This window comes from Pezoporus occidentalis, unplaced genomic scaffold (genome assembly GCF_034315485.1).
Source record: "Pezoporus occidentalis ecotype Australia unplaced genomic scaffold, CSIRO_AGI_Poc_V1 ctg85, whole genome shotgun sequence".
In the NCBI taxonomy this organism is placed as follows: domain Eukaryota; kingdom Metazoa; phylum Chordata; class Aves; order Psittaciformes; family Psittacidae; genus Pezoporus; species Pezoporus occidentalis.
Genome location: NW_026916212.1, coordinates 606,712 through 633,919, shown reverse-complemented (window position 1 = coordinate 633,919; position 27,208 = coordinate 606,712). Strand labels below are relative to the sequence as shown.

General features: G+C 41.5%; 1 protein-coding gene across 1 annotated transcript; it reads left to right on the top strand.

Moving 5' to 3' along the window:
- The first annotated feature begins 6,605 nt into the window (after positions 1-6,605).
- On the top strand, positions 6,606-26,789 carry SNX18 (sorting nexin 18). Its single transcript, XM_062604335.1, has 2 exons — positions 6,606-8,461; positions 24,361-26,789. Exons 1-2 carry the CDS (start codon positions 6,892-6,894, stop codon positions 24,612-24,614), a joined length of 1,824 nt encoding a protein of 607 aa, XP_062460319.1. The 5' UTR covers positions 6,606-6,891; the 3' UTR covers positions 24,615-26,789.
- The last annotated feature ends 419 nt before the right edge of the window (positions 26,790-27,208 follow it).

Below are 27,208 nucleotides of genomic sequence, written 5' to 3'. Positions count from 1 at the left end.
TAAACCTCCTGCAAAAAATACTTGACTTCCTAATAAAGCAAGCATTTTTAAGGGCTGAGAAAAATGTTTCAAAATAACTTTAAGAAATCTAGGCTTTTAATAGAAAAGGACATGGGCAAAACCCTTGGTGTACTAGGATGACTGAATAAGTCACCTACAATGCCCAGCTGCATTTCTTTCAAACTGCACATCCCTTCAACTTTCCCATCCATTAATTGTACATTCGCACTGTGAAAGCAGAGGTACCATGTCAGAATCTCCAGAACTGTCACTTTCTCTAGGCAGAGCTGATGACATAGAGGTTAACATGTGAGTGCCCTATATCTGAACTAGCCACCCCAAAATTTCCACAGTCAAGTCCTCATCAACTCAAGGTGGTTCACTGATTCACCATAAACTAGTCAACATGTGCAAGAATTCCTCTTGTTTGCTCTGCATGGAGCTAGTCTGGTGCCGCAAGACTTCCTCACCCAGGAGCCGCTGTGCAGCTGACTGGCACCTCACCCTTGCCCACCACAGTACCGAGGTAGTGCAGTGCTCAGCTGGCTGCTCCTGTCACTGATTCAGATTTCCAAACAGGACCACATGAGTGGTTCCCTCCCCACATGCACACCAGAGGTAAGATGGGATCAGAACACTTTTTGGGTTTCAGGGCCAATAATTCCTTTATCATTACTATTACTCCTCAATTTCCAGGATATCCCACTCTCCTTTTAGCCTGGAGACTGGAGTCAGCTGTTCCCCAGACACCACAGCAGTACCCTGGTGTAGATGCTAAGAGCAGGCATAGCTTTTGTCTGTGAATGAGCTGATTTTGAGTTTGAATGTTGGGTTCAAATAAGTTCAAATCTTAACTGGAGATGGTAGCATTACATCACAGCTAGAATGAAAAATTGATGAAACAAAATGGTGTTCAGGGCGTTGGTGACAAATTGAAACAATTCTTGTATTTTCTCTTACAAGGCAGACAGAAACTTATGAGCTACCAGCGGTGAGCCACCTGCACCTTAAATACAGCAGCATGCTTTGTCAGCAGAAGAGAGGTACCTGGTGGGGTCGACAGTGGCCCAAAGCAGAGTAAACTCATTGAGGAGCATGAGGGGAACTGTAAATGATTCTCTGCTTGCATCAGTTCTACTTGTGCAAGTGACCGCTAGACATACTTCCCCCTGAAAATGCTGGCATCAGTGTTACTTTTAAAGGAGGCTAAAGAGTGTTACTTTTAAAGGAGGTTGATGGTATTTGTGGTGAGGCTACAGCCCACCATGGTTCAGAGACCCAAGACCCCCATGCTAGCACTGAGCTAGACAGGGAGTCCTGAGCTGTTTCTCCTGTCTCTCTGGGACTCTGCCAGCCATTTCTCTGAATATGGCCAGAGCAATTTCAGGGTTGACATTAACCTCTTCAGCCAAGAATCCAAAAATCCAAATTCCATGGATCCAAGAATCCAAGTCACATGGATTTCTAGAACCCAGCAGCATTTATTTTCTCATTATAAAATCTAGGGTGAACACAGGCATAGGGCCCACTAAGGAGGTCCTTTCTGCAATTTCTCTGTCCTTGGTGAGGATAAAGATACCTGCATGTGGGAAATTAATCCATGCTCAATACTTCATTCTTGCTATATCCTAATTTATTCATCCTATACAATGTGTTTATTTCTGAGATTATTTTTTAGCTACATTTATATGGCACATGGACATAATGCTGGCCTCACCTGGATTTCCTTACCAGTTACCCACTTAGCTCACAGTCTTGCTTTTTATAAAATATTTGTTATCATGAAAGGTATTGGACTGCAATATATATATGACTGAGATTACTTCTCAAGGACTTGTGCAGCTGGGACTAAAGCACAGCAGGCTAATGCAGACCCCTTTACTGTACCTCAGTTTTACATTTAGGAGGTAAATTTTGCCTGTATGCATGTCAAGGAACTGGCAGTCGACCCAGGCCCACTTGTCTTTAACCACAGAGGACTCCCAGAGCCATCAGAATGTCTGTCTAGCACATACCCCCACTGCCAGAGCATGGGAGAACTGCATACATAATGGGCTTACCCTGACAGCATCCTTACATGGTTATGAAACATTATCTCTTCAGACAGGGAATGGAGACAGACATACATTCCAAGCAATATTAAATGGAAGGTGGAGAATTTCTAAGTAATAGCCATCCATTACACAGGCTGGTGCTGAGGTAGCCAATACGTATCAAGAAGGTCAAACAAGAACCTCAGCATTTCTGCTCAATTATCTCTAATTTTACACAACATAGTTTGGAAAAAAAAGTCTAATTTATGTTCCTGGCTTTAAAATACTTTGTTTCTCCTAAATCCCACTGCATCTTTTCCTAAATTTCATAGCACACTATAGTGTGTCTCTATTTCTGAAACCTGGTTTATGTTTTCAAGTGTGCTTTTACAAAACATTTAAAAGCTTACCATATTCGATTTTTTTTTTTTTAGAAACTGGGGATATCCAGTTTTTAGAATATCCCTAGAGTAACATATTTGTCGCATTTCTTGCATTTTCTTCACTGCTTCGGTAGTTCAGTCTTTACTTGCTTTTAGTATGGTAACTTCAGTGTTTAAAATCATTTCGTGCCCTCTAGTGGCAGCCCTTCCAGGCACCCTGATCTGCAGCAGTGCAGTTACAAATGATGTAGAAATGGAACAAAACCAGTTTCTTCCCCCTTTAAGTGAAATTTACTATCCATCTCTATAGTTTTTTTAAAAAGTAAGTAATTTATATTTATGGTGAGACGGTACCACCAACAAAAAAAACCCTCAAACATCTGGAGATATAATACAAATATCAACAATAAAAACAACAACAAAATCAATCACATACTAAGTAAGTAGGTGATCGAGTTTGCTCTTAGAAATTTTAGTGATGAAAAACGGCATATTTTTAACCATTTCCTTGCACAAATCAGTATTCAGTGTGTGTCCTACTAGATACATTGTTCGATAACCACACACACAGTTTTTCCAGGGTCCACAAAAGGGAATCGTCATAAAGAAAAGGCTAAGTTCCACCAGAGCTTCATCCTCTCTCATGGAAAATCACTTTGCTTTTCTTACAAAAGCAGCAAAGTGATATCATAGAGGAAAATTTACAAAATAAAGAAGGAAAGGTTTAGGAGTTTCAAGAAAAAGTTACACAGGTTGATACACACTTCTGTTATTCTTGGTTCCAGCTCCTCTACAAATTCACTTTTTCCTAATTCAAGATAGCCTAATATCCTTACCTTTTCCCCCCAAAGTTACCATTTTTTTTTATTTTGAACTTCTGTACCTGAACAGAAAAATAAATCATCCTGCTTTCAAACACCTCATTTTCATGGATTTTCAAGGGTCTTGAGATTCCTAACTCCAAATTAAAACAATGAGATACCCCATACACACATATTGGTAGCCATTTGGCTTTAGTTTGGCCTTAAGTTCCAACCCCCAAATTACAGATCCCTAGGAACACACTGAATAATAGACATTTTCACTGAACTGTAGGTTATCAGTCTCAATAAGATCACAATAACATTCACTTTGACTCTGAAAATCTGATTCCCCGTGAAGACAGAAATTCCCAGCCAAGCAAAGCATTCAGATACATGTTTTGTGCAGCTAAAATGCTGTAAGTCACTATGTGCCATTCCTATTTTGAAATGCTTGCTGCTGCTAGTCTGAACAAGAAACAAAGCTCAATCAATCCACCTCTTCTACTTGGCACTGTAGATGGTTACCGAGGGCCTAAGAAGCCAGCTTCTTCTAATCCTTTAACAATATTTTGGGGGATGGCTTCTAAATTTTCGGGGTTATTTTTCTTGAAAATAATTGTTGAGTTTTAAAAAATGTTAATCTCAATATCCACAGTAGATTGCCTGCACACGGTGGTATTCAGACCTGGCACACTGGTGGAAGAAAGATGGAAAATGCCATTTACAACCTTGTTATTGTTCCATATTCTCTTTGCAGTTTTGTCCACTAGGGAAATAATATAACACACTTTTTCCTTTCATAATTTTGACTTATTGATGGCATTAGTGCCTGAAAAATCATGACCCAATTTCATCTAACTTGATTTTTCCTAAAATCTCAAGATAAAACGGAAAGATTTTAGAGAGTAACTACTCACTGGTTTATACTTACTTATCTAAAACATATTATTCTCATTAGTTTTACAGTTCTTATGCCTTCGAATTCTCCTGGTAGCAGGTTTTGCCCCTGTTGAACTTGATGCCTTTGCTTGTGCCCATTCAAACACCGAACCAGTACTTATTAGTAAGTACATATTAGTAAGACTAAGTATTAGCATTAATATTAATATTAATATTAGTAATTACTTACTTATTAGTAAGACAAGATCAGATTCAGCGTGCTAAGGGGGCAGGAAAAGCAGGACAGCTGGCACCTCCACCATGGGCCGCAAGGAGGTAAGCCAGACACCGACCTCAACATTGTCTCTTCATCCTGCCTTGGCCATGACAGCCACAGCCTGACATGACCACTTGCAGCAGCAAAATCCCACCCCTGAACTGGCTGTGCAGCTGTGCAAAGCATCTCTTTTGTCACTCCAGGATGTTCAATGGAAGCAAATCTTAAATGTGTTAATTTACACAAATCAAGTATGGCAGCATTATTTCCACTACTGGTCACCTCGTGAAAAAACGGTTTCAGAGAAAACAACATTAATGGCTAAGGGCACTGAAACTGAGACAAATAGGACAGAAAAGTTTGGGAAAGGAGTTGAACCGAGTGCTGTAAAATTTATATGAAACAGTAGGCGGTATAAGAAAGGCAGATCAGGAGCTAATTTTCTGTAGTTGAACCTGTGAGGAGTTGCATGAACGCACAAGACTGCCAGATCAATGTTAGCAGTAACTTCGGAAGGAAAGAAAAACCCCAATCACCTATCTTGATCTGCAGCTGTCAGAATTTGGGATGAAATCTAAGACCAAGGTCAAACCTATCAACATCTACATCCTGTTGGGGTTTTAGTCCTTCCTCTAGGTTGGCCAGCTGGGTGGAGGGCAATATGTGGACTGTGGATCAGGTGCCATGGCAATCTCAGCATTTGGCAGAAGAGGGCCATGGCTGGGCTGAAGGCAGACACTGATAGTCATACCAACTGGAGTAGCAGAACGCTGGCAATCACTAGTTTTGGCAGTCCTAAGAGCACTAACAGATGTTGACACAGGGCTTGAGGAGCTCATCAGAGCCTGCTGTGTGGGGTAACCATGGCCAGACCAGGTCAGGGTGCTCCCACAAGGGTGCTGGTGGGGAAGCCCAGGAGACTCGTCTGAAGTTGAGGTCTTCAGCTGCACCATCCTGGGGGGCTGCCAGCTTTCTCTTGAGGGAAGATGGACCCTTCTCACTTCAGCACTGACGATGATACTTGGAATTGCTCTCTGTAAACTTGCTGCTGCAAAGTTAGTGCTTGGGTTTGGAGATGGTGACACAGGTGGTGCAACATGAATGCATACCACTGGGCTGGCTGGTTGTGTGGTGAACTATGTGGTTCTTTCAGCACTATTGGTATTAGCTAATTAAAACAGACTTCTGTAGTTGAGCAATAAAACAACTTGGGGCCAAAATGCTAGGCTGGGGTGAGTTGATATATTAGAACTATGTGAAGTACACATGACAATCAACAGTAACACCAAAGCACTGTGCTGATATTTAATGTTGGAAAAATTAAGAAAAATTAACAAAAAAGTGAACAGAAGCAAACCACATGAATCAAGCACTAAAACCAAAAATTAAAGGAAGCAGTGGTCTTGTAGCACTCCAGTGAATTGCCCCCAGACAAATATGAGTTATTTGACACAAAGACCTTTGAGAACTTTGAACTACATCAGAGAAACAAGCAAGAGATGCATATCTGGCAGGATGCCGATGGGAAAGCACAAAGAACTGGGGTCCAAACAGGCACATCTCCTCCAGAGAAATAATTGTTTGTGAACAGGTAGAAACCGTAAGAGAAACTTGTATCACAGGATCCAAGGAGTGCTCGAAGATGATGGGATGGGAACCATGTGATTAGACAACACAGGACCAGGTGTTATTGTCCTGGGTGAAGGAGTTTTGACAGGAAATGACCAGGGCAGGGATGACCACCTTTTTTGAGGGGGCTGAAACACACATTCTCCATGTATAAAACACACGCTTTCCTAATTTCAACCTTACTTTTCCTTTGAAAGCACAATCAGCTGGAAGAGGACCTCCAGAAACAGTAAAACCTTCCGCACCATCTGGGTAATTCACCTCCCGTGGAGATGCCGAAGCTGCGTCCAGTTAACATCACGGGAGCCCTGGGAAGAGAACCAAGCGCCCGAGGAGGTGCCAAGCTTCTTAGCCAAACCTGGAGAGGTGCTGGGACACCTCCGTGGTGTCGGGAGGAGCCGCGGAAATCTGCCAGGCGTCTCACAAACCACCCAGCGCGTTTCAGGAACCGAACGTACAGCGCTACAACTTGCGAGGCGCAGCAGGACGCGCTCGAACCGGGCCGCCGGGCTGACGCCAGGGGGCGGGCAGGGAGGGTAAGAGGTGGGCCGGGCCCATCGATGGGGGCGGCCGCTCTGCGCTCGGCTCCTCCGCCCTGCCTCTCGGCTCTGGATTAGCGAAACTGGCGACGTGGGACGGCCGCCGGTCCGGCCCCGCGCCCTGCCTCGCCCGCCGGGGTGAAGCCGGGACTCGGAGCCGCCGCGGACCGGAGTGGAACCCGGGCAGGTCAGCCGCCGCGGCGTCCTCGCCGGCGGGACGCGGAGGCACAGGACACCCCGGTGCTCTCCCTGCTGCAGCCCCGCCGGCACCGCGCGGTGCGGTGAGGTGAGGGGCGGCGGTACCGCGGCAGCGGGGAGTACCCCCTGCCCCGGGGGAGCGGCGGGGCCATGGCGCTGCGTGCCCGGGCGCTGTACGACTTCAGGTCGGAGAACCCGGGGGAGATCTCTCTGCGGGAGCACGAGGTGCTGAGCCTGTGCAGCGAGCAGGACATCGAGGGCTGGCTGGAGGGCGTCAACAGCCGCGGCGACCGCGGCCTCTTCCCGGCCTCCTACGTGCAGGTGATCCGCGCCCCTGCCGCCGAGCCGCCGCCGCCCGCCCGCTACGCCAACGTGCCCGTCGGCGGCTTCGAGCCGCTGCCGCCCCCCGCCGCCTTCAAGCCGGCGGCACAGCAGCCCCCGCCGGCGGCGGCGCCCGAGCCTTTCCCGCTGCCCCCTGCCGCCGCCGGGTACCCCTTCCCGCCGGCGCCCTACGGCGGCTCCTACCAGCCCAGCCAGGGCAGCGATGACGATTGGGACGACGACTGGGACGACAGCTCCACCGTGGCCGACGAGCCGGGAGCCCTGGGCAGCTCCTACCCCGACTACGAGACGGCGGGCGGCGGGGCCCCCGGCCGCTACCGCCTGTCCACCCGGTCCGACCTCTCCCTGGGCTCTCGCGGAGGCGGCGGTCACCCCGCGGGACACCCGCACCCGCCCGGCGGCGGCGGCGCCAAGAGCTCGGCCACAGTGAGCCGCAACCTCAACCGGTTCTCCACCTTCGTCAAGTCTGGCGGGGAGGCCTTCGTGCTGGGCGAGGCATCAGGCTTCGTGAAGGACGGGGACAAGCTATGCGTGGTGCTGGGCCCCCGGGGCCCTGAGTGGCAGGAGAACCCCTACCCCTTCCAGTGCTCCATCGAGGACCCCACCAAGCAGACCAAGTTCAAGGGCATGAAGAGCTACATTGCCTACAAGCTGGTGCCCAGCCACACCGGGCAGCAGGTGCACCGCCGCTACAAACACTTTGACTGGCTGTACGGGCGCCTGGCTGAGAAGTTCCCCGTCATCTCTGTGCCGCACTTGCCAGAGAAGCAGGCCACTGGGCGCTTTGAGGAGGACTTCATCTCCAAACGTCGCAAAGGCTTGGCTTGGTGGATGGACCACATGTGCAGCCACCCTGTGCTGGCTCAGTGTGATGCCTTCCAACACTTCCTCACCTGTCCCAGCACGGATGAGAAGGCCTGGAAACAAGGCAAGCGCAAGGCTGAGAAGGATGAGATGGTAGGTGCTAACTTTTTCCTGACCATCAGTGTCCCCACAGGCCCTGGGGCCAGCCTGGACTTGCAGGAGGTGGAAAGCCAGGTAGATGGCTTCAAAGCCTTCACAAAGAAGATGGATGAGAGTGCCCTGCAGCTCAATCACACAGCCAACGAGTTTGCCCGCAAACAAGTCACTGGTTTCAAGAAGGAATACCAGAAAGTGGGGCACTCCTTTAAGTGCCTCAGTCAGGCATTTGAGCTGGACCAGCAGGCCTTTTCGGCTGGCCTCAACCAAGCCATAGCCTTCACTGCAGAAGCCTATGACGCCATCGGGGACCTCTTTGCAGATCAGCCCCGGCAGGACCTAGATCCTGTGATGGATTTGTTAGCGCTGTATCAGGGGCATTTGGCAAACTTTCCAGACATCATCCACGTCCAGAAAGGTAACATCCTTACATGTTTTTCTGAAATTATGGAGTTTTATGTATCAGTAGTAAGCATGCAGATGTTGGGACCGGGGTCTAGATTTGCCCTACCTCTGGCTCGCTGGCCTTGGGTTATATCTTTCCACGCTTACTCAGGTATATTTGTTAAAAATACAAAAACCAAATCAGTGACGGTTTTCGTTCTGTACCAAAGGTCTAGACATAGTTGGGAATTTGACTGGTAAGAGGTTGCTGCATTTGGCTGTGTATCATTGAAAGAAACCACATCTGCCTGTGCTGCTGATACATTAAAGATTAATGGTCTTTTTTACAAACCCTGGAAATCAAGCAGTATGAAAACATCTGTTACTCTTTGATGCATGTTAGGTGTCTTAAATCTCTGATCTACCAGGTAATAAACATAAAGGAATTTGAAGATGCGGGTTATCCTCCCTTCTTAACCACCTTCTTTGAGGTGTGCATGGTGGTATGTGCATTTTGCAGAGTCAGGCAGTCAGACGAGATGTTTAAAGCTGCTGGGGTTTCTCAGTTTGGCCATGCATTAAACTTTCTTGGTGCCTTTGAAAGTATAATGGTCTGCCACAGGGTTCTCAGTTGGAGTTTTTCATCCTTTGCCCTTATTATCATAAAAAGATGCTTCTCACCTGTTATGCTTTCAGCATCATTCTAGCTGAAACGTGTCTGAGGTTCAGATTGCTGCTTGTATGGTGCTTTGTGATCTGTCAAAGAGAAAGAAACTTGAGAAAATAAGGAATATCTGCTCTATAACTAGTGGCATTTGTTCAGCTGAACAGAATTTTGTAGCACTATGTACATGTAGACAATTTCCCTGCAGTGAAATTAATGCTATTCATATATGCTGCATTGCGAGCAGGGTAGCCCATCATTCCTTCCTTTTGCTGTTACGTACCTTACCCATAGTTTTCAACTCAAAAATCAGGGAGGTGTGGGGATTGGAGCTGGGAAAGAGGTCAAGAAAATATCACATATGCTCTGTGGAAATGGGTGTGTGTAACAATTACCTGAGAAAATGCATGAGCTTTATTGAAAATTACTTGGGATGCAGAACATCACTTACTAATCTCCAAGAGGCAGAGCTTGAACTGTCACCCATAGTGAATCAGTCTTTTGTGTCCTTAGGTGACATTTCCAGGGTTTTTGCATCTGAAACAGAACACTGAGTTTGATAAAACAGTTGGGAGAGGTTTTTTCCCACAGATCAAAAAGGCAGGCTCCCAGGAGATGTGCATTATTGCAGGGAAGATCTGAGGAAGCATTTTGTACAAGCATGCAATTTGATGTTATTTAATAAAGCAAGCTTTTATTAGAAGTTGCACACATCAAATTCAGATTTCCATTCTGTTGTCAAATCTTGAAAATTGTGAGTGGAAACTTAAACAGTATTCATACAATTTTGAAGAGAAGAGGGAAGTGTGCAGTCTAACCTCTGAGCAGTTGTTCTGCTGGCTGCTGTGGCATGTTCTGATAACAACTTGCAAGTAATGTAGATTTGGAGAGAAGGGCAGCCTTGGCAATTCCTTGTGTTTGGGAGTACAGCATTTTAAAGTGAGTTGTCAACAAATAATAGGGTTATCTGTAAGCCTTGGAAAAAAAATGAAGGATTTTGTATTGGGTGGAAAAAAACAGAAGATTATGTACACTATTTAAATAATATATCCTCAAGCTTTAAGGCTACATAGAGTTCTTCAGTGCATAATTTTTGGAGATGTGACCTTGAAGAGAGGAGATGGAACAGTAAGATAGATGCTTAACTCAAACCTCTTGCTTTTATAGTTCTGTTTGAATTTGCAGTTACTGGTTAGCTTTACCTTCCTGAAGGAAAATTCGTCTGAATGTGCTTCCACTAGAACAGTACATGAGCATGACGCAGGTAGAGTTGATTTTGTGTCAGAGCACTGTCCTGGAGCTGGTTGGAGAAGCATGCAGCCAGCCAGCCTGCATGCAGCTCTTAATGCTCCAGCACCTCTGGGCTAACACGGCCTTTAACATAGTATTATCCCTGGTGTCTACTTGCCATCCAAAAATGGCAAGAGCTTGAAAGGGGTTAGAACAGGGGTACGTGTTCATTGTTGTCATCCCTGTTACGAAACAGGTAAACAGGAGGAAAAATGAGAGGCAGGTGGTTTTTACACCCAATGTATTGCTGTTTTATTACTCTTCAGAGTTACTTGTAACAAGGTATAACTTTTCAATTCCAAACTGTAAACTTCAGATGACAAAACGAACTGTTTGGTATTATTGCATCGTAAGACCTTTCTTTTATACTGTCTGGAATAGCAGTAGCCAGTTTTGAGAATTATTATTGTCTGAACAGACTGAACAAATATCCAGTGATGGTCATAGATCATTTGAAAAATAGAGTTGATGTGGTTTTCTTCAAGTGTTTTATTTTCTAGTGTACTTCATCTTTGTGCAGTAAAATGACCCCAAAGTGACCTTGGAAGTGGTAGAAACAGTAGCCAGATTGATGAGCTGCTTACATGGATGTGCTTTTCAGAAGACCAGCTCTGAAGTTAGGGGTAGTTCTCCTTTGTTTTCTACTTAGTGCAAATACGTAGTCCACTTGGGATAAAAAATTAGGTGTTTTCCAGACTCCATTTCTGTATTTCCCTAGACCTGACAAGGTCCAAAAAACAAAGGCAGCTGTGCCCAAACTATGCCCATGTCTGTGGGTAGAATATTCAACTGCATTTTCCTGTTATGGGTTTGCTGTTCTGCAGAGAGTTGAACAGCTGCTGAATGTGATTCGGAAGTGTGTTTTGTGGTATGGACTGAGAAGTCTGCATATCTGGGGTTTTTTAATAATTTCTTCAACTTCTGTGCGAAGGACAGAGAATCTCTATGTCAGAGACAAAATTTGCCCTCTGTTTAGGCTTTGCCTTCTCTAGAATTAGGAACCAAAGCCATGCAAGCTCCGCTGTTGCTTTGTCGGCAAATTAACAGGAAAATGTGTTAACTGTCGTGCTTTTAATGGCTCTGGGGTCCAGGTCTTTTTGCATCCTGTGCTGAGGACCATGCACATTCTGAAGTGTGCAGGCAGAGATTGTCATTTTGGTCCCTTCTGTAAAACATGGGAACCAATGGACTGTGGGAATATTTTTTAAGCATTTATTATCTTACAAGTATTGTAAGTATTCTATGAGATGGCGATACGATAGCTCCAGTGGGAGATTTTAAAAGATTCCTTCATCTCAAGTGCCTGTGTTTAAGGAGTTTTCTGTGAGGGAAGGAAGAGTTGAATTTCCTGCTCCAGAAGAAACAGAGGAAAGATCCGAACTTTTCTGTCCCACGTGCAGGTCAAAGATCAATTTGTCAGTGCTTTGTGAGAGATATTACCTGGTTTCGTGTGTGTTCCACTCCAGATCTAAAGATTAATTGGATGGAGCCCTACAACAAAGAACATGCGGAGTTGGAAACCCTCTGGAAGTGCTTGGTTTGATAGTCCCAGTGAGCCTGGCACTGAGCATATCAGCCCCAAGGCATACATCCCTTACAAATGAGTTGTTGTTTTATAGGTTTTGTTTGGAAAATCAGGCTATTAGGGGAAAGCTGACACCTTTAGGGGTAGATGACAGCAGTGGTGTCTTGAGCATCTAAGCACCTGAATACTTGTACGAATCTAGCTGCCAACCTTCCATAGGTAAATGCTTCTAAAGTTCTTGCATGAAAGTAATTTGGTGCATACCTCTGCTTCTTGGAGCGGAAGATCCAAATATGTTAGATATACTTGTACTAAGTTTTCTTTAGCCTCTGGAAAAATATTTGTAGAAGAGGCGTATTAAGTTCAGTTGGCTCAAAACCTAAGCTACACTTCTGTAATTATCTTTTGTAGGACTCGAGTGTTTTTCAAGAAATAACTAGATTCAGTTGCTTTAATTATGAGAAGAAAAGCAGCCTCCAAAAAAGCACCCTTTGTTTGTAATTACTCTGTGTGTGTGTGTTTTAAGGTCTACTTGTGGAAAATCCCTACTTATTTTTGACAAAATAATTCCTAAATATTAATTGCTAGAGCTTCACTCAACTGATGGGATCTTCTAACTTCAGTAACTTTCATCTTAAATGCTCACTGCAGGCCCATGCAAGTTCAGATTGAGAAAATTTATGCATATGTGAGAATTTGATATCATGTATGATCATACTGTAGCTCATGCTTGTCTGACTCTCTTGTCTCCGTATTTGCTTAGTGAGGGTAGGGAAGTTACAGATTTGGGGATTTCTTTTAACTCTTGTTTGAGGCATTACTATAATTAGCCTCTTGTCATTCCTGAAAGAGGAAGAAACACTAACTTGCCGTTTCATCTCTACTTTCCAGATTTCTCCTTTTTCTTAACATTATGGTGTTAATGCTAGACAAACTTTTGGTTATAATTTTTGAAAAAAAGATTTCAGAAAATGGTCTAAATATTTTCTAAGATGTAGGCAGCAATTCTGTTTTCTGCATGCCAGAATTTAAGAGAATTATTTAAAAAAAATAACCAAAGTACATTTTTGGTTCTTAATCACTGTTTGTGAAAAGTGAAATAAGGCAAATAGTCTTATTTACCTGAAGCAAATGTAACTCTAGACATTGGCAGTAAAGACTATGTTGAGTGTGTTTTTAGAATGTCTTACAAATTTATAGGTGAAAAGACATTCCAGCTGGAAATGCATCAAATTTGCAGGCATCAATCAAAACACAAACAACATTAAAAACCTAGAACTCTCTAACATTTTCAGCAATGCTGTTTTTGCAGGGGGAAGGAGAACAGTATGTGTGTTCATGAATAAATAAGACTGGTCAAAATTCATACCTAAAATTTTATATCACAGTGTAAAAACAGCACTTTTCTCTCTTGCTTACTTTCTAACCTTTTAAATTGTCGTGCAGACGTGGCTTTTCTATCCCTGTTTTTCCTTTTATCCACCTTTTTTTTTCCTTCCCCCTCTGTCCCTCCAATACATACACTTTGCATGGGTTCAACTCGGGTAGTTACTGGCCAAGAGCTAGGCATGTAATTCTAGCCAGGTGACCCTTACAGCAGTAAAAAGAGATGGGTACCTGCATTTCATCTGTTGAGGAGAACGGCTGAAGATGGATTGCGCCATGGTGACTTGTACTTTTTGCCTCCTCATAACTGTTACACTGATGATGCAGCATTGTCTGCTTGCTGCTGAATCACCCACTATTTGAAGGTAACCTGAAGGAAACTGAGACTTTAAGATTACTAAAATGTGAAAAAATCTTCACATTTAGAAACTGTATAAAATTATAGCTTCTTTACAGTGTGTGAAATCAGGATAACAATAAACAAGACTAAAATTGAGCAATAGCCCTTCCTGAAGATTAGACAGAAAGAGGGGCAAAAAAAGTACTCTCTGTCTAAAAGATGCATGGGTCTTTTTGAAGTATGAGTTTTGGGTGTTTGTTTTTTGTTTTTTTTTTTTCCTTTTACGCTCTGCCACAGTCTCTTCTTACCTTAGCTTTCTAAGGGAGCAAAATTCATGGAGTCATTATGTCTTTCTGTTAGCTTTTTGAAAACCACAGTTACATGCACATTTGATGACAGAGAGACATTTCATAGCTGATAAAACCCCTTTTTTTCAAAAGCAGGTGGTAGCAGAGGAAGGCTGAAACTGTTTCTCCCACAGGAGAGACTGCACATGTTACTGCACACAGGAAAGGTTATCCAGACTGCACACTTAGTTCTAGAAGGCTGGAGAAGTTTTGGTCACACCTCTAAGTTTGACCACAGGAAGTGCAGTCACCTCTTTTGCTCTTATGAGTACCTGCGCACCGTTGGAAGCAAGACCCTGTCTCCTGGAAAAACCCTGTGGGCAGCTAGAGAGTGGCAGTGTAGACATTCAAGAATTGAAAATTACGTTGCAGAAAGAGGAAGTAATTTTATTTCAAAGACTATGTAATACCTTTTTGGCTTGAAGCTTATGAAGAATCTAGATGGGGGGATGGTTCTCTTCCAGCTGAGAGCTCTGGGTCTTGCCAAAAGGACTTCCATCCAAACAGGGAAAGCAAGAATTGGTAGACTGCAAGTGGAAAGTGTTTCCCAGGGCTCTTCCCAAGTCTTTGTAAGCATATTATCAAAACCAAACAAACTGGCTGACTTTTTTTTATTTTGCAAGTCACCTTTGAAACAAGGACATGTTTCAGCCTTTCCAGCATCTTTCCATGACTTCATTGTTAGACTTTGTTTGAACAGTTAAAATGCCAAGTTAAAGTCATCCAGCTTGTGTCTTACTTATTTTAAATTGCCTGGTTCAAATAGCACAGAATTTGAAAATTCTGACTAAAAAATGCAATCATCTTTGGCTTAGCTCTCAAAACATGAGTCTTATTAGCAGGTTAGAGCAAACAAATGGCAAACACTTTCTACACATTCTTGTCTATATCTTTCATGACAGACATGAGGATTAAAATTGAATAAAAATAAATAAATTAAAAAACCTAGTAAAAATGTGTTTTAAATTTTGGAGTGGAAGTGGTATATGGATATCAGTATGTTATTGATATCCATATGTTATATGGATATCAGTATGTTATTGATATCCATATGTTATATGGATATCAGTACGTTATTGATATCCATATGTTATATGGATATCAGTATGCAGTGTTACCTGTCTTCTGTCCACCCATATCCCATGAACCTTATGAAAATTTTGAAGAAGTTACCATTTAATACAATAATGCTGACATCCATTTGCACCATAGTTTCCATCCATCTTATATTCATCTTGTCTCTTCTGGAAGATGAATGAATATATTTCTGCCCATATGCTATTAAACAGTTTTGCTGAAAATTAATTTGTATCATGCATGCACAGCATTGTTTCTGTTTAGGTTGTTGTCTTGAAGTCAGTATTATGAAGATGGCATTTACAAAACCTGTTTAGAGGCTATAACATCATTCTAACAGAAAAAATGCCTATCCTTAGTATCAGAACTGGGAGAAACTAGTGTTCAGAACCTGTGATGACCAAAATGTCATAGACTAACTTAAATTGTGGAAAAACAGATTTCCTTAAAAGCCTGTTTGATGCCTTGTTTATGTGTAAGCTAGTAAGAAATACTTGCAATCACTTTCAGCTTGGTACTTCTGCATATTGCAATCACTTAAATTTTGAAGTGTGTTCACCCTAAAAGGCATGGCTGGCTTTCTAACGGGCAAATGTACTGTGTTTCTGGTGACCAGCCTCATTTAAGTTTCATTCCCTCCAGTCTGCAGTGTCAGCTGAAGCCATACTAAAGGAAAACTAAAGTGGTACACATGATTGTTGAAAAGAACTGACTGCCTTAGGACTGGGCAAAACTACCATTACTTAGTGTTTGCATCTCAGGCTGGGGTGCAAAATGTTGTGTTTGTGATGGAAAGCAATATGCACAGTTTACCTGGATTATTAAGATCAAATTGTTCCTGAAAGGTCTCCTTTCACATACACAGTAGGTACCGGTAAAGTCAGAACTGCTCATGAACACAGTTCAAACATGCTTTAGTGGTGGAAGTAAGGTAATTTGTTTGCTTGAAACATTGTTTGTGTACAATACACAAGGGTATATTAGCTTTAAAGCTGCTGTGTTCAAGATTTGAATGGAAAAACTCCATCCACTTTTGGAGTTTTTACATCTGGTTATCTAGCACCGTGGGCCTTTTTTATTTTCTTAATGAGGCTATGTGGGCAGTAGGTGCAATAAACTGATAATTTTGTAGTATTTCTTTCATTCATTTTGCCGTCTTGCTCTCACCTCCTATTATTAACTGTTTCAGGGGCAAATTATGGTTTGTTAGCTGCACAGCAAGTGTGGTGTAGCATGGCCCAGCAAAACCTTCATATTGGAGGTGCTGCACACCAGAGCTTGTAGAGTGCTCTGGGGTCTCTGGAAATGAAATGCACATTGCCAGTGTGATAGTTTATTTTCAGTACCAGGAGCATTTTGGAGCCTCTGAACATGCACAGGTGTGATTACAGTCCTTGTAGATTTGGATAAATAAACTGGCCATGTATGCCCCTGCTATGTGTGTGGACACCAGCTGGCAGATAAATGCACAGATATTCAGGTCTTAAGTATCACATTATTTAAAGTGAAATAAATAAATAAAAATCTTTATTAGACATATATAGTATCTGTTAACCCTGGTAGTTCTTTAAAATTGAGCGACTCTGAATTAATATATAACCAATTAACATTATCGTTAATTCTGGGAGTTTTAAGAGCAATGGGCAACAAAACATTAAAAAAATTAAGCTCGCTTTTTTAACTGTTGTGAGGCTGCCAATTCTAAAAGCATTATTGCTGTTTTCATGTATCTGTGTATAAAAACCTGTAATACTAAAGTAATTGCAATTTGATATATTTTATTTTTGTGTTTCTAACTTTCACTGTGGAAAAAAGAGAATATTGCTAAAGTAGTTCTGCACCATTAAGAAGAAGAATATAATCTGTGAATTAGACTGGTTTTGAAAAGTGCTGTGTTGGCACTTTCAGAAGGAGCAAGTGACTTCATCATTTTGCCTTTGATGTTGGAGATTGCTTTCTTTTTTCTGTTTTAAACTGTAAAACCAGATTTTAAAGTAGCAAGTCATTCCTACTTTAATTAGTGTAATGTACAGTTCAGTCTGTATTGGAGACCTCTTCTGGTTTCAATTTTAGGCAAATCCCATTATGCTGCTTTCCATTCCAAATCTTAGCCAGAAAATGTAAAGAATTTGCAGAATCTCAATGTCAGCATCTTTTGTTAATCTGTTCTCACAGCACTCTTAAGTGAACAGTCTGTCAATGTAGCAAAATCTCTATTCTGCTACACACAATTTCATTGTTTCATTTTAAATTGGGGGTAGAGGGGGGTTGGGAACTGTTTTTTTGGGTAGGGTGTAATGTTATGTGTAATCTTACATGGTGGTTCTGCAACTTCCCTTGTGTTGGAGTTAATGGTTGCATAGCCCTGGCCTGAGCTGGGTCACATAACTAAGCCATTGATAAACCTAAGTCACCGTCTCCCTCTCCTCTGGGCCAAATGCAGGGTTTTTTTATTGGAGTAGTCATTTGAGTCATCCCATAATAACGTCTTTGCTAGATCTGGTGTAAGTGGGACGGCCATGTAGACAGGCTTGTTCTGGCAGCAGTCTCTGGATTAGAGGTAATGTTGTTTTCTCCAAAGTAGTTTCTTTGAGAAGAAGGGTAAATCAAAACTGCTACACACACACAGGCTACCCAAGTTGTGCGGTTCCCAGTCTGCAGACAGAGCTGTAGTTGAATAATCTCACTGTTAGGTAAGGAAAAAGAATGCATTTCTACTTAATATTTTCTGCTTTTGTACTCTTTGATGACAGCAACATCACGGATATATTGTTTTTCCCCTTTTAGGATGGTGTCATGTATTAGAAACAGTGTTTTGTAGCGGAAGTAAAGCAAACAGTTGTTAGACTAGATCAGAGCATTCCCTTCAGTAGTGAATAGCTTGCTTTGAAGGACACGTTTATGCCTACTGTTATACCATTTAACATGATGGGCATCTGAATGGTGTGGAAATGAAGGTTGTTTTACTTTGTAGCAAGTAAGGCACAAAATTTCGTTTTGTACCTTGCTGTAAAAAATTGAAAAACTCTTTATTGCACAGGTTGTTTTATTTGCACAAGATTTCTGAAATGCAACTGCTGAGGGACTTTATTTGTCAAACTTTGGTGTTTCTTTGAAGATCACAGTGTTTTCTGATCTAGCTGTCCTTCCCTGTGAAAGAGCCATCTCTCAGAGGAGCCTTCAGAGTTTGACATGTGTTGCTGTTGCATCAAAGCCTGTTGGCGGGGTGATTTCTCAGAGGTGGTAATCAAGAATATGGTTCTTTTGGGTTTTGCCAGTTACACTGATGACAAAGCCAGAACAATCACCCTCCTTTGGTGTTTTTTTTTGGTGTTTTTTTTTCCCATTCTGAAATTTTTATGGCTGTTGTCCTTTTTGGTATCATTTGCTATTAGATTCTGCAAACAGAATAAGTACAAGTTCATGGTTGGAGGAATTGGTGGCCAGGTGCTCCATTTTTGGCCGTCTGAATGGTTACTGCTTCTCACCCACAGCACAACCAGCATCCCCAGCAGTGTGCGGCTCCTGCTTGCCTCCCTCCTGGCAGTGCCAGGGCCAGCCGGAGGAAAGGCAGGGAGCTGTCACGTGAGGAGCAGTGCAATCTGTTGGGCTGGCACCCAGCCCACTGCTTCAGTCTCCCACCCTTCCACAGCTCCATTAAAAATGGACTTCAGAAAGTAACATTCTTTGTAAGAGATCATTGGGAACCACTGGACTAACTTTTTTGCCCCCATGTCTTCTTTCATTCCCTTTGCAATTGTTTTGCAATAATTCTTTAAGTCAAAGTATAGAGTAACACGAACATGGGTGTTTGCTGAAAGAAAGATTGTTGTAGTCATAACTGATATACGTGTGAAGTGGTATCTCACACTACTAGTGAAACAAATCTACTTTCTCTGTTTTAGGAGAATTCATCACTGAAATTAAAGAAATATTTTAATTATTGCAGTGATAAAGACATTACAGTTATAGGATCTAAAAAGTTAACTTGGTTACTACAAGCTGGGTGAGCTTTTAAGTTTAGTATTTCCTGAATTGCTGATCTCCCTGACCTCAACAGATACTGCTGCTTCAAGTGCTGAGTTCTAGCAGCGTTGAGCTGACACTTCTGTTTCATCCCATATACACTGTTACTGTATGCAGTTAGATGACCTCTGTAGCAATCAGAAATGGCGATACTGTTATGAACAGTATCAGTATTACAATTACTGCTTGTAGTTTTTTAAGAATGGAGCAGACCCAGGCATGAAACAAATGTCCACTGTAGTAAGTACTGTTGAAATACAGGGTAAAAAGGACTCCTGCCCCAAAGAATTCCCTCTGAATTTATCTTTACTTGGATCAGAAGCTTCTGACACAGCTGACATTTCACTTCTGATGGCTGCATGCAACACTTGAAAGCTGACGTTCAGGTACTTAAAGAAGAGGTGGGAATGGGGCAGTGGAATGATGGTACACCCTTAGCAGTTACTGCTCTTTGGTTTCTCATCACCTGTGCTGACAGGCACAGTGCAGATATGACTTCATGTAAGGCAAAGAAAGTGAATGAAGAAGAGCAGTCTTGATTTCAGTCTTCATGAGCTGAGCCCTAGAACTTTTGCCTTCAAGTCACTTTGCAAGCTGCAACTTGGACGACTGTTGTGTACACTGTGTGAAGAACCAGCATGGGGCTGGCTGCTCGTAGGGCTGGTCATGCCATGCAATTTGAGAGCTTGGAGAAACATATGCATCAGTGCAGGTTTACGTGCGTATATGCATTGTTACAGTGTGGAGGGAGAGTGAATACATTTTTGAGTGTGGATTCAAATCCACCTTTAATTGGATCTTCACAGAATCTCAAAGCATTTATTGGTGTAATAAAACTGCAGGTGACGTGAAAATCTTTTGTTTGACTCAAACCTGTGTGCTGTCAGGTTCATTCTTTTTTTCATTTAATTTTTCTGAATATGGATGACTCTTCATGCCTTATTGCAACATTGTGCTTACAAGGGCAGCTTACTGATTCAGTGCACTTTTTCCTGATGCCTCCTCAGTATCCATTTAGGTTGCTGTTTGTGTTGTGTGGTTTACAGCTCGGAATTACTTACTTCTAGCAGCAGTTTTATGTTGTCTGTCTTCTTGGCTGATAGCAGAATACTAGAAATGTTCCTTGTTAAACATGTTTATATCATCTTATGTTGTCTAATCTCATACTTCAAGACAAAATACTTCAAAACATGTACTGAAACCTGTGAGTTTCTCTTAAGTCTTTAGCAGCATTCCGTGAGCACCACTGTCTATTTAACATCAGCCATTGGGCAATAAAGACCAGCATTCGTGTCTTCTTTTCCCTACCTTTGAGAACAGAAATAGATGTATCACAGCTTTTTGCAACATCTTTGATCCAGGCCCTCCTCACTGTTTGAAAACTAGTCCAGAGTACTAGAATGCAATCTCCTGACAGAAGATCTTTTCATTGGACCAGAAGCTTAAAATGCATGGACAAGACTTTACAGACTCTGTAGAGCTGGAGCTAAAAAACCCACAAGAATTTATTTTTATGTATTCCATTCCTCTGGGAACAGTGCATTGGTGGGTATTTATCCCAGACATGTATTTAGCAGATCTCCTTAAGCTAATATGCATTAGGAGGTGGCTCCTTCTGTTCCTTTTCCCAGAAATGTGTATTAGCCTTTTCTAGGGTTGCTATAATTCTGCTTTTTAAATACATCTTGCTGTTTTGGGTTGCTCAAACCAGTGCTAGATGTTCACATCACTAAATGCAGAACCCAGAGGATCTTTCTGAAGGTGTACTTAGACTGGTGAGGACTTGCTCAGCCTTAGCACCCTGAGATGGCAGCAGTGGGGACTGGGAGGTGCTGTGTTAGGTGCTGAGGGTGATGGATAGGTTAGTGAGGATGGAGATGGGGCAGTTCATGGTGTACAGCCTGGTGTGACAGGTTAGGAGTTGCAGGCTACGAGGCATTAGAGGTTACCATGGGATCTATCCCCTGCTCTAGCATCTCTAAGCAAGACCCTAGCTTTCAAGCAGGGATGCACACAAGGGGCTGCTCTCTATTTCTTGACTCCCTCACCCTGTCCTACTGCTTAGAAACCTGCATGGATCATTGCACCCTCGACATCAATGAGTTTCGGCTCTGGCTCAGAGTTTTTCTCATGTAGATTAAAATGCAAGGGCTGTAGGCTATGAAGAAACATTTAGAGAAGATTTGAGATTAAATGTGGTATGTTATTAGTAAAGCTGCTTGCAAAGCCATGCAAACTAGCAACACTCTTTTCTAAAATTTAAATCTAAGAGAAAAGTCTACCAAGTCTTGCAAACTTCAGTAGATGCTGAACTAATTAAAAATTACATTTTGGAAAAAATGATTATTTTCTTTTTAAAGTAAAGCACATGGGCTTTTTTTTTTCTGTGTGTTTGGGAAAGGTTCTTTCAAAACAGTGATTGTTTTACCAATAATTCAACACTTCATTTAAAAGCACTTCAAATGAACATGCAAGTTTGTACTTAAGCATACGTATAGACTTTTGTCCTATATTGCTGATATCCAGTTGTAGTCTATCTACTTTTAAAAGGAAATTCTACTATAGGACTAGTATGAGTCCATATGCATTAAGAGAGCAATGTGGATGGTTGCAGGTTTTCCCCTTGGATTGCTTTCCCTAATTATAGATCTTAATTATTTTTTTTTTTAATGGCAAGAAATGCATAATGCATAATCCATATAATCTGAAGGGCTCTAGTGTTTGGTAATGTATGTTTTAGATTGATGTAAAATAATTTGAAGATTATACATTCTCCAGAACTGAGTTATGCTTTCAGCTGCTGATGCTCTAAATTTCAGTATTTTTCTTCCAGTTTGTTCATTCTAGAAATAACAGCTGAAGCTGTTTCCCACATCACAACTGAACAGTTGTCATATTTATTTAACCAGCTCCATCTGGCTTCCAGTAACTCCCAAATTTCAGTTTTTCACAGCCATGCATGGATTCCTGCCATGCCCACAGAATGCAGAGAAAAATTTTGGTCAGCCTGGTTTTGTTTGTTGAAAGAAGGGTCCTTTTTGCAGAAGAGGTGACTAAATATTTTTCAGATCATGCCCTCCCTTGGAGATTCCTCACTCCTTAGAGGAGAAAATGCAGGTCTTCTGGCACAGTCCTGCTGCTGGCACCTCCACATGTGGAAAAGGTTTTTCAGTTGTGTTTTTTTGGCCAGGGTGGAGTTGATGAGGTCAATCTGCTGCAGCAGCCAATGCTGAGCTGCTAGCTACCTTCCAGCATGCCATGGGGGCCAGAAAGGTTTGGAGCCAGCCATCATCTCACAGTCCCCATGGAGAGTTGCTGCCCTTGGCCTTTGGACATCTCTTTGGCACACCAGGTTCAGAGAGTGGCCTCTGACAGTTGAATACCAGCTCTGTCGGCCATGCAGCCTGCAGTTTGTGCCTATCTTGTTAATAACCTCCCTGCCACAATTTAAAAAGGAAATTCTTTCACATAGTCTTTCTGCAAGTACATCACACTGGACATGATATTCTTACACTTGCAACTAAGAGCTCATACCAGGGCTGCAGGCAGGAGTTGTCTTGTACAGCACAGACTAAATGCAAATTAAGCAGAAAAATACGAATTTAATAGTGAAGAAGTTCTCATGACATAGGAAGTATTTTCAGAGTGTTTGCATTTAAACTTCCCCCCCACTGAATGGAGAAAAGTACATACATCTCTGATTTTAGGAATTCTAGGTTTCATTTATCATGCAAGACACAACCCCCATTTAATTTAACAAATGTAACAACCTTTTTTTTCCCCTCCAAGTCTGCCAAATCGCCTGATACTTTAACTTGCTTCTGGTAAGAATATACCTTGACCCTTCATTCTACCTGACTGCCTGGTGAGGGGCTAGAGATAGGCAGGGGATGAGATGCAGCAGGCTCACTGAAATGCAGCGAGCAGTCACCTTGCTCCCCAGTTGCCTCTGAATATGCTATGCATGCAGCGAACTCAGAGGCATCCATGCACAAGGTCATGTTCCAGATCTGAATTGCAGAGATGTGTTGGTGCAATGCAGGGAGGCGCATCTGAAATGGCTTGTAAAACAGGCACAGGAAAGAAAGGACAGAAGATAGTATTGCTGCTGACGAACAATATTTTTACTGTTTAATGGTGTTTACTACATATGTGGATTCAGTTTGACAAGAAGACAGACCTGCTTCCCCAGCAGATGTTGTCTTGCTGGAATATATAGAGAGGTTTCTCTGTTAGCCTGCTGGCTAGTGCCACTGTAGGGAGTACAGAAAAGCATTCCTTCATGGTAATGTGAAGGGAGTAGTGTGTCAGTGAACTGTAGTCACATACATGGTAAGAAGTGTAGTCTGGAAGGAGAGAGAGTTACAACATTACAAATAGTTAAAGGGATATTTAACATAAATGTGATCATAAAGGATGTGAAAATGTCCTATCACTAACATCTTGTGAGAAGATAGTTTTATGGATAAAATATGTATGTGATATTTAAGGCAAAGACTCTGCTTTATGGAGAATTGAATCCAAGAAAATCAATGTTTTAAGTCATATCTTGGTGCTCGGTCATTGTAAGTCTGCTTTGGTAGGTCTGTTCAGGTGATACTTCGTTTTTGTAGGATGCATGTGCTTTAAGTAGGTACTTGGAGAAGGACTGTTGACTCCTTTGTTCTGTTTTTATTTCTAGCTCTTACAAGACTCTGTTAGGTCTTGTGTATCTGTGATATACAAGATATCTGCAACTGAAATAAACTTTTAGATTCTCTAGTTCCCAATAATTAATTTTGGGTATCTGTAGTGTAAAAGCAAGATGGTGTGTTGGCAAGATTTTGCATATTCAGATCTCCTTTGAAATTTCACAAAGATTGGGAAAAGTGATGTTTCATAAAGTCCAGTTTCTTAATGAGGTCACTTTTCTGGCATTTGTGTAGGCTTAAATTGATCTGACTAATTTTCTTACATTTTTTTCCCCAGTAGTGGTATACTTACCAGATAGTCTCTCAAGGACACCATCTAATTTTTAAGATTGAGAAATAGGCATGATGTACTAACTTCTGCAAGCTAGAACCTTGAAGTATGGTGTTTTTTAAACAACATTCACTGTTCTGTGACTTTTATGTGAAAAAGCTTTTCTTTTCATATATATACATGTATGCACACATATAAATACATTTAGAATGAGCCTTATACAAATCCTTCTTGTTATTAAATCACTTGTTAAAGTACAGTAGTTGAATCTACACTGTCCTCACAGTTCAACTGTTTTGTTTTGTTCTTTACACAGGAGCCCTTACCAAAGTAAAGGAGAGTAAGCGGCATGTGGAAGAGGGGAAGATGGAGCTCCAAAAAGCTGAGGGCATTCAAGAACGCTGTAACATTATTTCTTTTGCGACCCTAGCAGAAATTAATCATTTCCATAAAATTCGTGTGAGGGACTTTAAATCACAGATGCAGCATTTCTTGCAACAGCAAATACTCTTTTTTCAAAAAGTGACACAAAAGCTAGAAGAAGCTCTCCACAAGTATGACAGTGTTTAATCTGTGAACTTTTGATTTATGAACTTCCCTCAGCATGAACGTGACCCAGGCAGCAGAGCAAATGCTGCTGCTGAAGAACTGTTGCCAGTGGCGTAGGGTGGTACAAGGATGGTTTTGTGCTCACCTAGAACCCTGGTTTAATCTCCAACTATGTAGAAAGGAAACAGTTAGAGGGCTATGTAGTAGAAACAGTACCACGCATTGTAACTAAGTTATACTGTGTATGCCTACACTACCATTGTAACTCTTTTGAAATATTGAGTATACTATTTGCCTTATTGCTTTTTAAAATATGGTATTTTAGTGCATACTTTGTAGACCTCAGAACCCTTTGGGTCTTTAAGGAAGTTGGCGAGATAAAAGCCTGCTTCAGATGCCTTTTACTTTCCTAGATTTGGATTTCCTAAATTCAAACAATTCTCTGTTTACAGACTCCTACTAGAGCAGCTATGATTCTGTGCCTTTAGACTCTATTTTTCCTTTTCTAGTAAGTCACGTTTTTACGATTGAATGAATGAAGGGTTGATGCCTATGACAAGAACTGATTATAAAACCTCACAGTGACTGGAAAAAAAATCAGCTGCCATCGAGTTTGCACAGCAAGTACTGTCTTACGACAAATGTTGGCTCAGAAAGGAGGACTTAAATCTATTCACACTTTCCCTGAAACTGGAGACTACTTGTTACATGTAGTAGAATATTAAGCACATATACAAAAACACACCACTTAATTCCCTTTCTGAAATTATTAATACAGTGAGGGTTTTTTGCATTTTTTTAGTATACAGCATTACTGTGAGTGGGTATTTGTATAGCTAGCCTAATAAAAATTAGGTGTATTAAGGGGATATGAATGCAAGCAATGTTGCATGGACATTTTTTAAGTTTAAAATGATCTGCTCATTGTTTTGTTGCTGATTCAGTTTAACTTCGGACTTGCATCTACATTGCCAGTTGTCTTGAGTTGAAACTCCACTGTGATTCATTAGTTTACTAAGTTACAGATTTTCAGGGATGTTCAGTAATATAAATGACCTGAAATTAAGTCTTGGCTGAACTGACTTGGAAAACAGGTGGCATTTTAATGTTTGTAACACTCAAGAATTAACAGTTGTCTTAATTTTTGTATAACTATTTTTGACAAGCAGGATGCATTTATATATACGTAAACACTATCTTTTAAAGATTTTTCTGGCTTATTTCCCTTTAATTTTCTGTGTTCCCTACTTAATTGGTTTCCTACTTACATGTCAGTATGAAAGAGGGTTTTTTATTTATCCTATCTTTTTTTTCTCCTAAGCAAAAATAACAAAATCTTCAAGGAAGCAAAATGTTTACTTTTTTGTTTTTAATTAAATTAGTCAAAGATAGCTTAAACAAATTAAAGCCTGGAAAAGGAAGTTAAGCAACAGTTACATTTAAATGCAAATCATTCCTCACCTATGCAGCAGAAACGTGTTTTTTTCGCTGGATCATGTGAGTTTTAGTAGCTTAACTCCACACCTCTGTTTTAAAGGAATAAATGTATGAACGTAGTTTTGTTTTTAAGATTCATCCCAATTGTTTGGATATTGCTATTTTACGCAGTTTGCGTTTGGCAGTGCTTCTAGTACACACCCAAAGAAGTAAAATAGGGTATAATGAAGAGGAAAAAACCAGCATTTGTAAAAGAAAGGACAATCAGTGAGAAAAGACTCCATTTCTAGCTGGTAAATAAGTACTGCAAACAGCAAAGTTGACCATAAAATAAGGACCATAGTCATAGGGCTTGATTTGCTCTTTATCTTCCTTGTCTTCTTCTATTTTCAAAACTCATCATTTCCCTTGAAAGCTCTTTCCAGCAGTACTCGAGCTTCCCGTATGGTCCTGTATGTCTTTTAATTATGTGAGATAGTGATGAGCTAGGTTTGAGCTGAGTTCCATGGCTTATGTTTGCTTAAGCCAGATACGGTTTTATTAAATGTCTTTGCAGTAATTACATCAAACTACAATCAAATTTATTTTATGTGGAGGTATTAAGACCTGTTCAAAAATTGATCTTTGTCCAGTTTACGTATTCTAGAAGGTTAGTATTAATGACATGTACATGTCCAGGAGCAAATAAAGCTGTGATATGTATACATACAACATTATCAGACAGGTACAGTTTTCCCAAATAAACTGTCATGGCCTTCACCTAACTTTCTGATTTGTGTCTTTGGGGCAGGTGGTTAAGTTTTGGGGAAAGTGGTTAAATTGGTTAAACTTCATGTACTAACAAAGCCTAACTGGAATCCTGGATCTGAATTGTTGCAGAGTACAGAAAGTTTCAAATCTCCATCTATATTAGCATCTTCCGTTTTTCCTCACTCAGAGTTGGAGTTAAACTGACGTAAGGAGCCTGAACTCCATTAATTCTTACTGCACTATGAGAGAACTACAGTTTTAATTTTATTTGGAACAGGTAGGACCCTCATGACCACTCATGACTGATGGACTACTGGATGGTGTGGTCTGAGATCCAAAGGTACTCTACACTAAAGTGAATGTATATTGTGCAGGGCTATGGAAGCATCAAAGGAAATCTAACAGAACCCTTTAAATAAATAATGTTG